The 17,990-nt window shown below is 43.3% G+C and overlaps 1 protein-coding gene across 1 annotated transcript in view; it reads right to left on the reverse strand.

The window, feature by feature from the left end:
• The window catches only part of IL1RAPL2 (interleukin 1 receptor accessory protein like 2), a 456,662-nt gene that overhangs the window by 388,573 nt on the left and 50,099 nt on the right, over positions 1 to 17,990 (reverse strand). The window contains exon 2 of the mRNA XM_026061041.1: positions 2,573 to 2,673. Within this exon, the coding sequence (XP_025916826.1) occupies positions 2,573 to 2,654 (82 nt within the window). The 5' untranslated portion in view covers positions 2,655 to 2,673. The remainder of the gene's footprint in view (positions 1 to 2,572; positions 2,674 to 17,990) is intronic.

Here is a 17,990-nt window from a genome sequence, read left to right on the forward strand (position 1 = left end):
GCAGTGCTGCTGAACACCCTTGTCTGTAGGGTGTCATTTGGGCACACACACACTCCCCAGCGCTCTTCCCCACACCCTCTGCGCTCTATACCAGCCCCACATCTTTTACCATTTGCGTGCTGCATCCATCATCTCTGATATTCTATTTAAACAACAATACAAACAGTTAAAGCTCAGAAGCCTCTTGAGCATCTGTCCCTTCACACAACATCCTCTGACAACACACAACATTCAGGAAAGCTTCAAGCAATCAAGCGACAGCCCTTCACGTGTAAAGAGCCCTTTCAGAGAGGGGGTCAAATTATCAAATCACAGGAACAGAAAATGCATTTCACACACAATGTAGTGGAAGAAGGGGGGAAAAAAAAAAAACAAAAACAATAGTTTGCTCCACACAGCAACTTAAAATCAGCATGTACGAGAGAATGAATATTGAAAGGTAAAAGCCAACTGCATGATTATGTACTTGCAAAGAAACTCTAATTTTACCATACATGCATTTCTCCCCTTCATCTTATACTCATAAACCAACTCAAACAAATGAAAAGAAAAAAAGAAAACGTTCACTAGAGCAAGTTATATTTAGCAATAGGCAGTCTAACATTTTGAAGTGCTTCTCTTAACAATACTCAACCTGAATTGATACCAACAACTACTGCCAATAACACAAGGCATGTTGCAAAGCCAGTCAAAGCAAGTGGCTTAAAAAAAAAAAAATAAACAAACTAACTAAAATATAATTAAAAATAAAATATCAGCTGAATGATGCTAGATGCTATAATCACAGGCATTTTACTTCTGCAGATATGTACTTCTGATAAAGGAAATGCAAAGGCCCTTCCTTGCAGCCAGGTGATGTTGGCTGGCATCAGTGAATGAAGGCTGCCTAGTTATACAGATGACTGATCTCACAGGGGTTCCCATCCAGGCCAGTGAAATCAGTGGGTTTTTTTGGTTTGGGGTTTTTTGTTTTTTGGGGTTGGTTTTTTTGGTTTTTTTTTTGTTGTTGTTGTTGTTTTTTGGGGGGGTGGGGACGACACTTCACTGCTGTCAGTAGACTTTAGATCAAGCTCCGTGCTGTAGCCAAATCCTGATCTCCACAACCACCCCCATAGGATGAGGAGGGCTCAGTCCTGCAATAATCATGACAAAAGGCTGTGGACTAGCTGGATTTAGCAACATCCATTTATACTTCCTAGCCCAGCAGAAAAAATTCAGCCTAACATCTGGTGGTTCCAAGAGTAACACTATCCCTCCTTGCCCGGGAAATGCATCTTAACCTTACTATGGATGGTACAATAACCTTTTTTCTTCCCTTCTCAAGAAATACAGAAATTAAACTTAAAACTGGCCACACCAACTAAATTAGTAACTTCTGTTTGTGCCTGTACGGCTAAATGTCTTGGCTGAAGACACTGAGGACAGGAAGCTCAATATAAGCCCTCACACTCACATGCATAGCAACTCAATTATTAAAGAAAAAAGCTTGTGTAGTTTATACACAATTAACCTAATAAGGTATATAATGCTCATTTCATTGCTATCAAAAAGTGTACTTAGTCCCCACCTAACTTTTATGGCCTTAGGTTCGTATCCACATGGAAATTATTGTGGAATAGGTTAGTAAGCAAGTTTAAAAGTATGACATCTATGCTACGCTACCTCCCTGTACAAACATGTGAAATAAGAATGGGAGTTATTTCAGAATTGCAGCAGTGTTAGGTTATCTTCCCACATAGACAAGGCTCTGGCAGATTAACAACGCTATGCAACACTGGAGCTAACCTACTCGTCTGCCTAAATTCCCTCCAAACTCAGAGCTTGCTTCAGAGAGGTGAATGGTTTCAGATGAATCTGTTCCCATTGAGAAAAGAGGGCTGCAGGGACTAAAGGTCACTCTCAACTCTCAAGACTACAGACGAAACATTCCCCCCCGAATCAGCTGTCTATTCTGGAAGGAATACTTGGATGCCTCTCTGAGCTATTCTGCTAATATTAGTGGGTTTCAAAAGCAGATGTGAACATAAACCAACTCCCGTTTCCTCCCACTGCCAGAACAACACGAGAGTTTTGGCAGAAAGCTCCAAAACTTTCCTATCTAGGCAGGAAAGCTCTTCTCAGTTATCCTGCATGTGATCAGATACATGGCTAGAAAACCTTTTGGAAGATGCCCTTCTAATCTAAAGAAAAATCATCCAGACTTAGAAGTCATCAGGAACCACATCCACAGTTAAGAAAATGTGTTAGTGCGAGTACAAGTTATGGTATTAAAACAATGACAACTTTATTAGTATTTTTGTGGGTTTCCAACCAGATCAACTTTTTTTTTTTTTTTAATAAAATTTAAGGATATTTTCAAGTAGCTTAAGAGATCAGAAGTCACATCAACACAACCTTACAGTGATAAAATTCATCCTGTAGCATCTGGTAAACAGACCGTATTGGTTATGACATTTTTTTTGCAGAAGAGAACAAGACATATACATGCAAAACAAAAAGCAGACATCTAAAACACTTGATTGCATGAGCACTAAATCCAAATTCAAAAGTAAAAATATTTTTTGTGACTTACCAGAATTTCTCTTTGACACGAACTTCAAATTCATGCTGACTACAGTACAGATCACAAGAACCAAGAGAACAAGAGGCTTCATCTTTCACTTTCTTTGACAGCTGAAACGCAAACATAGTATGAAGTCTGAATCACAGCTCTTTGCTACAACAAAGCAGCAGCTACAGTTAAACATTTCTCAAAGAACCATTATGGGGCAATAGCTTAATCTAGTGACTTCTGGGTTCATTTTTATGCAGAGGTAGGAAAACATAATGGTTCAAAGTAAGTGTCTATGAATAATTTCTCTCTGAATATCACATAAAAGGTTTTTTTTTAAATGACACTGGAAAATATTATTTTGCTTTTGAAAAAAGAAATGAAAACTTAACTGTTTATGTGAAACAGTATGGGTCTAATCTAGCAGATTTTTATAATGAGGAGACCCTGCTGGCCATAATTAGTTGCCTCACACAAATCAGCCACATAGTTAAAACAAAACAAAAAAACAAAACACACTTCACAGTATTCAGCAGAAGATAAGAGTAGGCTATTCATATAATTTCTCTTAGAAACCTTATTGTCCCACTGGTGACACTGTAAAAGCTCCTGCAATGAATTATGCTATTCCAGAAATTTCTCCTATAAAATGAAGTAAAGACAGGTGAATGAAATTCAGAAGTCAATGAATGCAGGTCTCAGGATTCTTATTAAAAAGATAAAATGAGTCTCTCCTGTGAATTTTACTGTCTACTTTATATTACATACTTAAAAAGAGAGAAATATAGTTCAAAATTGTAGTTTGAATTTTATATAATCACTGGAACTAATTCTGTTTTCATTCACAAGTGCAAGGTCATTCAAGAAAACGTAGCCAGAGTGAACTAAGGCTTACGGGTATTTAAAAACAGCTATAATGGATCTGAACCCAGCTAAAGTCCTTACATATAATATGTTTAATTTTAAGCTAGAGTCCTCAAATAAATGCTTAGCTACAGAAGCCACCACTTGAAGTCACAGGTTTTTCAGTGATTTGATGTATTTAGACCCCAGGAATTCATCTCCATACCCGATACAGACTTCATACAGACTTTAGATCAGATCCTTATTCTCAGGTAAAGAGAAGAGCTTTCTATATCAGCATGAAAAAAATTGTAAAAACCAAAAGAATTAACCAAACATTTTAAAGCAGGTTAAAAAAAAGAAAAAAAGAAAAAACAGAAATAGGTAAAACGACCCACATAAACAGACAAGCAGGAAGCCAATGGAGCAGAATCGTTCCTGATGCGTTGCACCACGTGGCTGCTCAGCCCTGGCACGGCCAGAGCCACCCGCAGCTCAGGGACCAGCTCTGAACATTGGCTCTACATGATAAAGCAGCAAGGGAGAGTGCAATGTCCCGCAGTTCTCTAAAAATCATTCGGTTTGAGTTTATTACATCAAATATTCTCCCTTTGTAATTTTACTACCAGACTACTGTTGTGTGAAGAAAATGTAAGGAACCATGTATAATCTTTTACACGACAGCAATTATGCTGCTATTCAATTATTTCAAAATTACTACCGACATCTGAATTTTTCACCCTCTCACCCTGCTGTACTTACTGTAAGCTATAAATAGGAAATTTTTTTTTCCCCCTGAATTCTACAGTCCCCAGAGCACTTTATGCCTATTGATTCCCCAGAGTAACAGTGCTAAAAAACTAAAGGAGTATGCAAGGAATAATACTCAGTGAAGGTTGTCTGAAAATAGTTAATGACAGAATTAGTATTCATTTTTCCTTTACCTCTCCTTGGAGTACCAAAATCCTGAAACAAGCAAGGCCATCTTGACAAGAGAGCTTAAAAAAAGTAATTGAACTAAATCTTTTGACAGATAATTGTAATGATGATGTTATGCTAGAATGATTTTCAAGTGTAGCTTTGCAAATTACTTTCTCCACTTCCCTCCCTTCAGTTATTACAGCAGAGGTATGAAACTCCTAGGTCTTTTTTCATGTGGATACCACCCCCACCCCAAAAAACTATGTTGCATCAAACACTTAAAATTTCAAAGCAAGTTCTGCTAAACAACATTCATGCTAGAGATGGGGGAAAGTTCTTGGTTCTGTCAGCATCAATAAGAGATTTGCTTTTCGAAGTCCTGGCCTCACCTAAGCAAACAGTCTCTGTACCTGCACCAGCAAAATTATGAAAATCCAGCAGGAAAGGGGCAAGACACTAACCCCAATAGCCAGTCGTTTATAGCCTAGCCCAGAGACTCAGCTTGTGCCACCTTACAGAGCCCCACTGAGGCTGGCAGGAAAATGCAGATCAGAGTTGAGGTGTCATCTTCGCTGTCCCAGCTGGCTAACCAGAAGAAAGCAGGGTCAGTCACACCAGTGCAGCTGGTGGGCCAGCTGGTTACTATCGCCTCCTCCTGAGGCATTAAATACTATAGACAACAAGGCTGTTTAAACAGCCACATCACACATTATTTTTTAACATACAAATTGACAGAGAACGTAAGGTACTGTAAAAGACATGTTTCGCACAGAAGAATACCAAGCAGCCAAAAGAGGGAGGGTTCCACATGTGCAGGACATTACATGAGACTGAAGTGTTCAGTAAGAGATTTTGGCTACTGAGCCTGCCAAGACTCCCGGTGGGATCAGTCCTGGAATTCCCTCCTCCAGGCCGTGCACTTGCATAGCAGGGTACTGGGACGAGCCAGGATTCAAGGCAGTCTTCTGTTAGACCTACTGGCACATCTCAAAGTCAACAAGTGGGAGAGCGTCTATGATCTCATGAAGGACCTGAATTAAACCATACTAGCTTGCAGAGATATTAGATGGGATAAATCAATTCATATTCAATATCATTTTCCTATAATTGAGACACTTTCCTCCCAACAGTGTTGATCTGAGCTGCAATTACATCTAAATTCCAAGCATCCATGAGACATCTCTTTATGAAAGGTTAGCTCCTGATCCATACAAATACTGGAAAACATAGGGAAGGGGTTACACACCCACTGTATTTACAAGAAAGGAAAAGAAACTAAGCCTCAGGGTCCAACATTCTCATTGATTTTACCTTATTTATTTCATATACACGTGGTCAGAAGTAGGACCATGTTTATAGGTTTGATTTAAATATAACCACCTAAACGCCCACACAACTTGTGGATTACAAGAAACACTGGATAGCCACAGAGAAGGGACATCTGTCCTCAAAAGCTGAAGAGAAAGAGAAGGAGAATCTGCCTACAAGTTATGCACCTCAATACTTCCCACGCTTCCCAACTAGCAGTTGCAGCACTATGCATTTTTAGCATTGTCAAAGCATCAGTTAAATTCTTACACTACAGCGCGCGGGAGAGCCGTGCTCGGTGGGTAGTACGCTGCCTTTTCATTTACAGCAGTATTGTCACCAAGAGACTGAATTCTGGCTCTCCATGGAGGGCTGAGCCCAAGCTTAATCTACTGGCACTACCAACCTCCAATCTACTTTAACTTCCTGTGCCACCATAAAACCCTCTGGTTTGAAAAGGCATTTCATATAAAAAGCAGGTTACAGCTAGGACTTTGAAAGATTTCAAAGTACGCACTTTAACAGAATTTTACATTAAGGTTTCTTTTCATTCCAGGCAATCTCCTCTMCTCCTTGTTTCTAGCTCTCCATGAAACAGCTAAATTGCAAAATCCCCCAGTTCCTTTTCCTGGTACAAAGACATGTTCTCTCTTTTTTTTTTTTTTTAAATAAGTCTGTTTCCATTCAGGGTATCTGTATGTCATAGCAAAGCTTTTATGAAAATGCATCTCATTTCTCTCCCTTCTCCCCTTTATTTCAAATTTGGGGACAAAAGATAATTCTGGTCACTTTGCCTTCTGATTGCCCATGCCTCCCCATCTCCCTCCCTTCCACTGGCACACACGGCAGATTCCAAAACATCTGTAAAGCTAAGGACTGCATAACTTGAAGACTAGGGACTTAACGACTCAAGATGGCCAAACTACATCACAGAAACAAGCGCTCTTGTCATTAGAGGACTAAGACATAATGGCCACATCCTAAATGGAAAAAACATAAACTAGGTCTGGACCTGGGGATATCTGGGTTGACACAGGGACATAGATGCATCAGACAGACCTTAACTCACTAAGCCTGTGTGCCAAACCAGCTCCCATCTGAAGCTGCAGCCAGTATTACCTTAACGTTATGTCTCAACATATGCTTCTTCCTTTCTCTCACAAATGGGTAATACCAGCAAGCATTTTATGTACACTGATGTCTACATAAGGGACTTGCGCTGGGACACTGCCATGCCCGCTCACACACCCAACCAGCCCAGGCACAGCTGGAGACAAAGATTTAGCTTCACAATTACCTGAAACACGTGATGAAGCACAAGATAGCAAGACCTACCACCATGGTGCCAATACTGGATATTCCAATCTATTAGCAAAGAAAGGACACACCCCAAAAGGAGAGAACAGCCTCACAGGTCAACATCCGATCTGCGACAGTGCAGAGCAGCTTTTGCAGAAACAACAGGCACCAGAAGCAAAGCCGAGAGACTCTGGCGAGCTTGCTGCTTGTCAAGTGACAAATGTTCCCTCACAGACACCAAGCAGCACTTCCCCAAGGAGCTRCTTAATCTGATTCGGCCAACTCCAAGCAGCTGCAAGTAGGGGCTCACAGCTGTAACAAAACATAGTACACTGCTGGGCTCATCTCATAAGATGACGACTGAGTTTAGGACCATTCCCAGGACAGCAAGGACAGAGTCTTACTTAACGCAGATATAGAAATGCCGATTACAGCTAACTTGCCCACAATTACTGGGGGGAGGGAAGAGACACAGAACAAAGTGCTCGCTGAGAAGGCTAAAAGGATCCCTAAGAGAATGAATTTGGCCCTTGTTGGGACCTACAAGGTTGCATTTGCATGTAGATAAGTAAAGGAAGGTTGCTGTCATTGGCTGGGTGGAGAAACATAGTAGAAGCGAGGTGCAACGACCTTGTTCTCAATCATTCAGCTGATAACAAGGCCATCCCTTCCTCCTCCTCCTATTTGATGCTGCAAACCACAGACTTCAGGCAGCTTTCCCAGTCTCTGCTGTAAGCACCCAGCAACTACAGGGGGACTGGGCTGCAATGCAGCATAAATTCTGTTCTTCTAACAGAAATCCTGAGTGCCATATGCTGCCTAATGCCCTTCATCTGTATGGACAAACTTGGTAATTTCTTCTGAGTCCTCAGAAAGAAGGGCTTGGGAAACTCTACTATTTTCTTCACATACTGCTTGCTGTCCCACCACCCCACTCCAGCTCTCATAGCTTCCAAGACTCAAAAGAATTTCAACTGACAAGGTCAGGAAATGTTTAGAAAGAGGGAGGAAACGGGACCGTCAATATTCTGTGCAAGCCCAGCACTGAGATWCCCAAGTCCTTGTTTTCAATACAATTTAGTTGTGCTCTGATTTCTACCATAGGCTTTGTTTTTAAAGTGTTCCTTTTTAAGAGAAAGCGAGAGAAGAAAAAACGTGTATGTGTGCATTTAGGCGTGTGTGCATGCACAAAAAGATTTGCTGACACACCACAGGGCTCTGTAGATTCTGGTTTCTCCCCAGAAGTTGCGATGCAGAAGGTGCTCATTAAAAACAGGAGCCCACCTCTTTAGTGGTTTCCAGTTGTCAGGTTTTGTTGTTCAGAAGTCTCAGGGAAATAAATTACTGTTTTCACCCAAGACACAAAGGATGAAATGGCAACAGTAATTCTTTTGTCTTCTTTACAGTATGCTGGATGCTGATTTATGTTCATTTCTTTCCAAATCATTTCCTCACTCCACTTTTTAAAGGCTTTTAATTTTAACAAGAATTCTCTCTCAGATCTTCTCTTCTCCTTTTGCCAACACACCAAACTTTGAGCTGTGTATTACTGAAGGATTTTTAGTCTATGCAGTATGCTGGATGGAAGCAATCCACAGCAGACACCAGTCCCTTTTTGTTGATACCTCAATCTCACACAAACTCATTTAAAATCAGAGATGAATGCTAGTTCAAATATCATAACTTCAGCTCTATTTGGTATGAGTAATGCACATTCTTCACTCTATTGCTCAGTGAGCATCAAATAAGATTTCATTTTTGCCTAATTCACTGTGCATCTTCACCATCATAACCAGCCACTTAAGTTGTCTAAATATGCAATGAACATAACTAATTCTACAGGGCAGTTTGCATTCAGCATTCTTCTTGCTGGATGTGAGACACTGCTCCACTGGGCTCAGGTCCTTAACTAAATACACATGTGGCTAACCCTCCTGTGACGGTGTGCTCCTTTCCCCCTGCAATGYGCTTTCTCCCCCTCAACCTGACCTCCCTGTAAACAGCACGTATGCAGGGGCTAATTGAGCATGCACCAACTAAGACACATCTAGCATGCAAGTATGACTATGAGTCAATTATCTCCCCCCCATAAATAGGGGGCAGCCCAGAGCCCATTGAGCTCTCCTGCACGGCAGTGGGCTGCACTGCAGAACCTCCTTTAGAGCAGGGACGCCTCTCAAGGTTACTCCTCGAGGTTGAGAGATTCCTCACCTGCGACAGATCCTCAGTAAGTGATTAATAGCATGCTGAACTTTTGCGAACTTCACGAAACTTTGCTGAGATGCATCTCTGACTAATTGCGCACATAATCCCTTAGGCACAAACCGCTGACCAAGTCTGGGACTAAGATTGGATCCAGCTGCACCTAGGCTCCTCTCAGAAGGAGTTTAGAAAGCAAGGGGGTCCTTTCTGAACCTCATGACTCAACGGGAGGGTCTCTGTTGAGCATGCATCTGACCCTGTCCTTCATGCAGTAAATAACTAAGTGAACCTTGCCAATCGAATCTCGTTAAATCATTCTTATTTATGACTGAACTTTAAGTCGCTATCTTACCGCAATAAACATAGTGCTGCTTCCCTCTTATGAGGGAAGTGCATCGCTCCTTCGTAACACCTCCTCGTCCAACTGTAATTCTACAACAAATTTAAAACTAGGGTAAGCGGGAGAGGGCTCTGAGCAGTGCTCACTTTGCGTGCATTGAAAGCAACTAGCAACAATGAGGCAAAAACTAAGATGTCTGGGGTTACTACTAGCTCCACAGTGCATCAGTTGCATGGTGGTAACACAACAGGGAAAGAACATGATGTTGTCCTGAGCAAGCATGGGGAACCATTACTAAACATACAGCACCTGACAGGGTCACAACATTGATCTGTAATGATCCCACCAAAGGTTGCACATTTGGGTACAAAGAAAAAGGAACAAACTATAAACCCATAAATCTTCCACGATGGGAACAGAGTAAACTCAGAACCCTATCAGCTATTTCTGAAGAAACGTACAGCACCACCACTTAGATGCTAATATTGATGTTTTGTCTGAAGAATTTTTAATGCTTCCATTAAAAAGTTGCTATATTTTAGGGCTGCCTTTCAGAAGATTAAATGCAACACCTTAAAACTCCAAAAGACATCTTACCAGATAACTGTAAAACAAGAAACAGGCTTGCATGGCAGGCACAAGAAATGCTGTGGACAGTTTCCACAGAGTAATATGTCCCATTAACATTTCCAATACATATCAGGCACCTGATTTAACAACAAAAGGTCACATACAGCCTTCTCCTGTAAAGCTGAAAGCAGCTACCAAAGGTTTTCAAATTCCTTCATTCCCTCTCCCACCAGGCTTAATGGTGTGATTCAGTAGTTTCCTTATGGAAGCACCAGACAAGAGTCCGACTCTGCTGAGTATTTATGCAAGAAAAATGCCTCTCAGCTACAACTGCAGTCTGATTTGTGGGTGCAAACCTATGGAGCCCAGACAACAGTAGACCCTACAAGATCCAGGGAACCACTTTAGGAAAAGATGAAGCTATGGCTGCATCAGTCCACAGGGAGTGTCACAGATGCCAAGTGCTCCAGTTTCAACCCAGCCAGTCCCCAACATGATATGCTTCCTAAGGGTCTTTGCTAGACTACRGATGGCCAGCTCAGCACCAGCTCAAATCAGACCATTTGAGAAGCAAAGCACCAAAAATATGAAGAACCATTTTCAAGTTCATCAGGATTAAGCTCTCTTCCTTTGGGGAGGGAATATCAACTCTGAGCACCTTCTTTTTGGGGTTGCCTGTCTAACTGGGTAGAAGCACTGACCAATGCAGAATACAACAGCCCTGTCCAGACTTTGAAACAGACTGCGTGGAGTCAGTCCCTCCCAGCACAGATGGTTCAGCAGATCTGTCATCACTAGAGCAAATCTTGGTTTGTCAATACCTTTGTAAATTGTCCTCTTGCCTGGTATCTTGATGCCTTTAATGTCTCTTCACTTCAACCCCCCCCCGCAGGCTCCAGAATAAGAAGCCTTCCTACTCTGGGAAGTCAGAGAGCAGCATCCAGTTCCGCAGACTGCAACGGTGGGGTGGCAGTCCCTTTGGCAGAGCTGCCCCCAAGGGAGAAAGAACCTGAGCTAGAGCTTGCCRAAATGTGTACTGGCGCATTTAAGGCCCAAGCTAAAAACAGTCTCCTGGCTGCAAAAAGTAGAAGTGATTTTAGTCATGTTATAGTGGCAATAAAACTCAGCACTATGAGCAAACTGTTGGTATGTCCTGTGCAGAGAAAACCTGCGAGGTTTTAATGCAAGAACCTTTTGCTGCGAGACTTTCTAATCCAATAGCCACCTAAAACAGTGTTCACTTACAGCAGCAGGAAATAGAAACATCACCTGCAATATTTCAAATACTGATAAGGATTCCAATATCTACAGAATCAAAATACTAACCAAAGTGATTATGAGTGTGTGATACAGGTACTCAGCTCAATCTTTGCTCAGAAAATTCAACAAAAACCTGAGCAGCCCATCTTAACAGATTTGTGAACCAAAAGAACTAAAACCATTCAACACTAATTACCAGCAAGCACTATCAGCTCACACCACACACTGGCCTCAATTCCCTAAGCAACTCACACAGAATCCAAATTTGTCGCATCTTCRAACTAGATTGATTTTAAATCCCTGAATCCTACTCCTCTTCTCCCTAATTGCAGGAACTCTTGCACTTGGGAATGCAGAAAGCACCCATAAGGAGTGAAAACAAGAACAACAAAGGAATGGGACAGTTAGCTGTTATATTTTTAAGCTTACTTACTGATGCAGTGCTACCCTGGATTCTACAGAGAACTACTGTTCTGGCCTTAACTTTGCAATGTCCTAACTGTACATCACAAGATGTACAGATATGTTTGTCCAGTATCACCACTTTTAAATTTGAATACCCAGACCTTTTGTAAATGTTCAAAGTGAAATACATGTTGCAGGAGGAGGATTACAGCTCTACTTCAAGCCCTTGTGGTTATGAGGTCAACATAATGTATCTATTAATTTACAGCCTTTTTTTCCCCTAGAGTAGGAGCTATTAATATTCTACATATATTTACTTCTACAAATTGTGGTTTAATCAATACAGTACCTCAGGCAATGTGAAGTACTGTAGGCAACACAAAGATTGTCAGAACCATAGATTTTATGTCTGCAGAGCRGGGCTTAGCTTCTTACCACTTCACAGAAGTACTCAGAGATTATAGAAAAGCCAGCTGCAGGAAAGAGGAAGACTTGAAGATGGTCTACACTTGGAAAGCTAAAGTAGTACACTAGCACTGGGGAAAGAGGGGGTGATTTTGAGAATCAACTTATATCAGCACAAATCCTAAAGCCGATGCAGCTTCAGCAAAACTATTCCCAAAGCAGAGTAAGCTACAGCAGTAACCGCAACCACACTCCAGGAAAGAGAAGCCACAATCCACTGCTATGGATGACCACGTACGTTTCCAACGCTGGCAAACCCACGGGGCAACGTCCTTGAAGAGCAGACCTCTCAAGGGCACAGAGAAACTCGGAGGCAACTCTCTCCAGACCCAACCTATCCTGATAGTCTGCCCCAGGCTGTGGTGGAGCTCTGCTCTGGGAAAAGGACTTTGAACCCTGGTTTTAATTTCTCCAGGGAAAACCGCCAATGAGAACTCCTAGGCTTTGGAGTTGGCATAACCCAGCATGCTTAAAAACCCACGGCTTAGCCCGACTCTGGCTCTTCAGTCATTCACGTCTAGAGCAGACACCACTGCTCGGGTCAGTAGCCTCATCCTGCTAAGTGCTTTGGATGATCTCACCTATGATCACAAGTCTCCTCTACAAAGTTTCAAACACAAAAGGAGAAGACCTTTCAGACTGAAAGAGATGAGAAAAGTCCATTCTCACCCACACCAATTTCAAAACTCACCACTTCTACATCAACAAGAAAGGCTTCCCATTCACAGCAGCATATGCAAGAGCATTATTAGGCCAAAAGATTAGATGTTTTACTTCTTTCATACTCATACCAACCTTGTTTCCCAAGCAGCTTTTGTAGAAAAGCTGTTAAGAATGAAGAGAGACAGTTCAAACAGAGGTCCCAATCCTGAAAAATGCCATACTCCTCCCCTTCCCAACACTACTTCTCTCRGTTCCCTTTGCTTTTCACAAGGCTTGTTGCAGAGGTGCACAGCACACTACAGAACTAGGTTTTAGACTGAGCTACCATCTGCATGCTGAAACATTCCCTGGTTTTATAGAGAAACTGCTTTTACAGACTCTTAAAACAGTACTCTTTCCGGGACCACTCAGAAGATGGACTGTAGTTATTACAGATGTCAGCCGTGCCAAGTTTATTGTTGCTCATATATGCATTCACACCTCTGTGATATTTACACAATAACAACATTTGCACTATTCACGGCAAACCTGGCCCACGTTCACTCCTACACATCAATGAAACAAGCACCAGGAGAACACAACTCTGCTCACAATGTGCTTAGAATTTTATTCCTTGATCTCATTCATGGCCACATGGTTCCCTAACTAATACATAATGCTCAAAGCAGACAGAATTAGCAGAAAAAGATGACATACCAGCTGTTATGCTTCTTAGAAAACACACTTTTGCTAATTCCAGAGAAGAGAAACAGGGCACTTTGCTCTGCCATTAGCAAAAGGCAAGTTGCTTTTACTTTATTCAGCACCATCTCATAGTACATTAGAGAAATAAAAATATTCTCAGTGAGCTGGGTTTTTTTCTTCTTACATAAACAGAGACTAGCCTTTACCTATATGTATTTTGCCAGGTCTGTCTGGGCAGAAGTAAGAATTYAACTAAGCAAGTAAACAACACCCCAGAATTTTAGAAACATGAGAAACTGCTTATAGAACAACATTACTTTTGGATATTTTGTGAAAATCTTGTAAACAATGTAGTTTTGTTCTGAATTGGACCAAAAATCAAGTTAAAATATGTATTTTATGCACCCTGAATTTGCTCTCTCAAATAGGCATCCCTGTTAATTTCATTGTTATAAAGAGCAGTGGGAAAGGGATGGAGGGAACCTGCTTTCAGCAGTGCTTTTGGGCTGGAAGGAGGATGGAAAGGAAAGGATGAGCAGAATGACCCTGCAGAAGTTTCTAGGATGCAGTCTCCCTCCTACTGGCTATCACTGAACACAGCACAACCCTCAGTCTTCTATCAACTCCAACGGATACTTGCTTCTGTCAAGTTCCAGATGGAACTGGAAGAAACCCTGGGCAAAGCCAGCAGCAAAATTTTCATTGTTTTCAGCAAGGACAAGATCTTTTCCCTCCGTATTCTTTTCAAGGCTCTTTAAAGGAAGATTTATTTTTAGTTGGGCATCCTGAAAAGCAAATGGCCCCTTAAAGTGCCTCCTTGTTTTGCGAATAGTTTAAATGCTTACTTCCCCTTCCAGCACTAAAGACATCCTAATAGCTCAAAATCACATTGTTTGAGAAAGGCTTAGAAACGATAGCATACACTGTTTCCCATACAGCTCTTAAAGGCTGTTTAATAGCTGTTCATGATTTAACATCCCTTGATATTTTCAGCTTCAGCCTCAGTYTGAAGTGAGAGATTACTCAGAGACAAATGTATTCAAGAGCAGGAAAAGCCTATACATTATAAATGCTTTATTTGTACTGCTCGTTATAAGCACGAATTCTGAGCCCTTCCCCTCAGACACAGGGGCCAGCCCCGCCAGCCGGGAGCCCCAGCCGCTGCCATCCGCGGCAGCTTCCCACGACAGCCAGCCTCCTGCCAGCAGCGCTAACCAGCTGCTGTGCCGAGACGCTTCTAGGAACTTCTCCTCCTCCTCCTCCTCCTCCTCCTCCTCCTCCAGTCCCACAAGGACATCTCAATCCAGGACATACAACATTTTGATCAGACTGTTGTTGTCTCTCTCTTTCAAATGCCATACAGAAGGCACTGTTCCCTGTAGCTTTAACTGGAGAATTGTAACATGCACCCTTCTACCTCTAAGAAACAGCTTTGTACAGGCAGGGAACAAATATTCTGCCTGTGCAAATGAACCAACCTCTCACAGACCCATCCCAGCAAGAGAGCCTCACTTGGACACTAGTCTCATTCCCACGCTGGCACAGCATCCGGAGGGGCGCAGGCCTTGCACAATGTCCCCGCTTCCTCCCCCTTCTCTCCAGCTGCTTACCTGCACCTCTGCCTGCCTCCTCGTGCACACTGCCTCCGCACACCRGCTGCCCACCACTTCCGCGGGGAGCCAAAGCCATCAGTTGCCCTGCACCTCCAGACAGGTGCAAGCTTAAACCCTCACTGGCTCAAGCTTATCGCAAGGTGGCAAGGCACGCAACGCAGACAGCTAATGTGGTAACTCCTCAGCACAAACAAGAGCACGGGCCAGGCACAGCATGCTCCTACCTGCCTCTGCTTCCTCGCTCCCCTGCAGCTTCCTCTGGAGTTAAGTCTGCAAAATCCAGCTTCTTCTGAGGCCCACGCCTGCAGCCTCCATCAAATCAGGACACCTCTTCCTCCCTCTTCCACTTTGACTTCAGCCAGCCCCACAATCACAAGTAACGTGTGAGACACGAACAGTTCCTCCACTGAGCTCACCGTCTCCTCGTCCGTCTCTGAATCCCTCCTGACCCTCTCAGGCTCTTCTAGGACTTTTGTTCTGTTTTGAGAAGAGCAGCCCCCCACAACACACACAGGCTTCCAACAGCTTCCGCTACTGTACTGCTTCAAAGCGCTTCCACGAGACTGGCAGCCCCGGAGATTAAAAGCCTTTCCATCGCTCCCGCTCTGTGAGAAACGAAGCAGCCCYGACAGAGCTGGCTGACGCCACACATGCACAGAGGCTCCAGCAATTGTGCGGCATCCGCTAAAATTCACAAGTTGGGCACAGGCGTTGATGTGGCACACCCGGGTCTTTTTTCTTACATCTTGTGCAAACAGTTTTTTTTTTTCCTTCCTGTTTCACTGCTAAAGCATCAATCACCAAACAATCCGTTTCTGAAAACAAACCTCCTATGAGCTTCCAGGTACTGTGAAAGTAAAAGGGAGGTCTGCAGAGAACTCCTGAGCCTTACCAAAAAAAAAAAAAGAAAAGAAAAAAGACAACAACAAAGGTTCTTCTCTCTCTACTGCGCCCACTTCCAGCCCAAGCAGAGGGGATGAGCATATGGAAGTCTTGCTATCAGTCAGCTAACAACTCTTTGCTTTCCCAAATGACTACCCTTTTTCAGTATCTAGGAGTAGGCCAGAAATGCCTGTAGGTACACACACACATACAGTCTACCACTCTGAAATGAAATGTGTTTCCTTACGTCTTCGGTGACCAGCTAGAAGATGTAGTTTGCATAGATGGAGGTCCCTCTTTGCTTACTTGGATCCGGAGTAAGCTCTGGGTACAAGCTGCTGCCTAGCAACACCGGCGTACTGCTGGGAGATCGGAGCATGCCCCCGGTCTTCCCACTGTACGAGGTCTCCTGTGCACACAGAAACAAGTTCAGAAGGATACAAGCCCTCATAATTTCTTGAAAAGCAGTCCTAGACATCACTGATTGCAACCCACTCTCAGCCATAGACTCACCAGATGCAGAAGAGCGCTGTCTATGCCTTGGTGAATTGGCAGAAGTCTTCATTCCTCACATTTGCTGTGCACACGTTACATTCAGCAGGCTTACAGAGCCCAAAATCGAAAACCCYAGCCTCTCCCTCCATCTCCTCTCAGCTGCATTTCTACTTGCAACGCAAGAACTTGACTCACTGTCAGACAGCTTCATTCCCAGATCTACCTCCCGCCTCAGGTCTGGCATTAGAAAGGCTTTTCAGTCACAGTATCCTCTCCGAAGCCGCCAGCTCCCCCAGGCTTGCTCCACCACCTTTGGCGCAGATCCCCTTCCCCCTGCTCCGTGCATGAGCAGGGAGGCAGTCCTCTGCTCCCGGAGCTGAGATATTTGAGGCAGACGCTGCCAGGCAGTTACACAGTTTTAGCCCTGCTGAGAAATAAAGTCCCCTTTAAAGTTCCTGCAGTGAGCGTTTTGGGTGCATGCCGTGCACCTGTGAACACAGCCACGCTAATGCAAGGTCCAGGCGGTCAGAAACGGTCTTTCTGCATTATGCTTCCTCACTGCCTCGCAGACAGGAGCTCACCTTGCACTGCACCGAGTTCAAGTGATTCTCTGAAAAGCCTTGAAACTAGGCACACGTTGATGGTTTTATCATAACAGTCACAGCTCCACCACACATGCACTCTAAAAATATACTTTTTAAAATAACTAGAATAAAAACAAGAGAGTATAAACACTGCAAAGCAGCACTGACAGAATGCCGGTTCCTACTAGGATGGGCTTTTCCTCAGTATATACCTCATTTTTTTCTAACAGTACAAATTTAAGTTTAAGAATTAATCTAACAGGAGCACAGGTTGCTCACAGCACAGAGATCTTACAGTAACTTTGAAAAACACCAATTTCCAGCATTTGCAAGAAGAAACTTCAGACTCTTTGAATCTTACCAGAGACATCAGTCAAGTGAGAGGCTTTTTAAAAACAGTCACTTAATCCAGAGCTGGAGAGAAATTTCAGSCACTTTAATAGGTTTGCATAAGAACCCAAATGAACCTACAGAAGAGTTACCATCCCAAAACTGTCAGAAGTGGCTAGAGATTTCGAGCAGCCTAGGTTTCAGGATGCCACTGGAGACAGTTTGGAGTAGCCAGCTCTCCAAAAAAAGGGGACATTTTCAACAGGGTCTGTGAAACCACAACATCCCCAAACCAGTCCTCAGGCTTTTAAAATCGCTGGCAACCAAATTCCTCCCGGGAAGCACCGCACATGTGCGTGGCACTTCATGAAAGTCTCTCGCTACTAACCAAGATTTTCCCTTTGCGGAGGAAAAAAACAAAAACAGAAAAAGGGGGGGGGGGTTGTCCTTAGCGGTGCTGCAGCCGCAGGGCCCGATCCCGGAGGGGGCCCCGCTCCGAGAGCGCCGCGCGCTGCCGCCCCGAAGCCGGCGCTGCTGCCTGTCGGCGGGGCGGCAGCGCGGGGCCGGGCGCCTCT

This window comes from Apteryx rowi, unplaced genomic scaffold, assembly GCF_003343035.1.
Source record: "Apteryx rowi isolate R43461 unplaced genomic scaffold, aptRow1 scaffold_174, whole genome shotgun sequence".
Classification (NCBI taxonomy): Eukaryota; Metazoa; Chordata; class Aves; order Apterygiformes; family Apterygidae; genus Apteryx; species Apteryx rowi.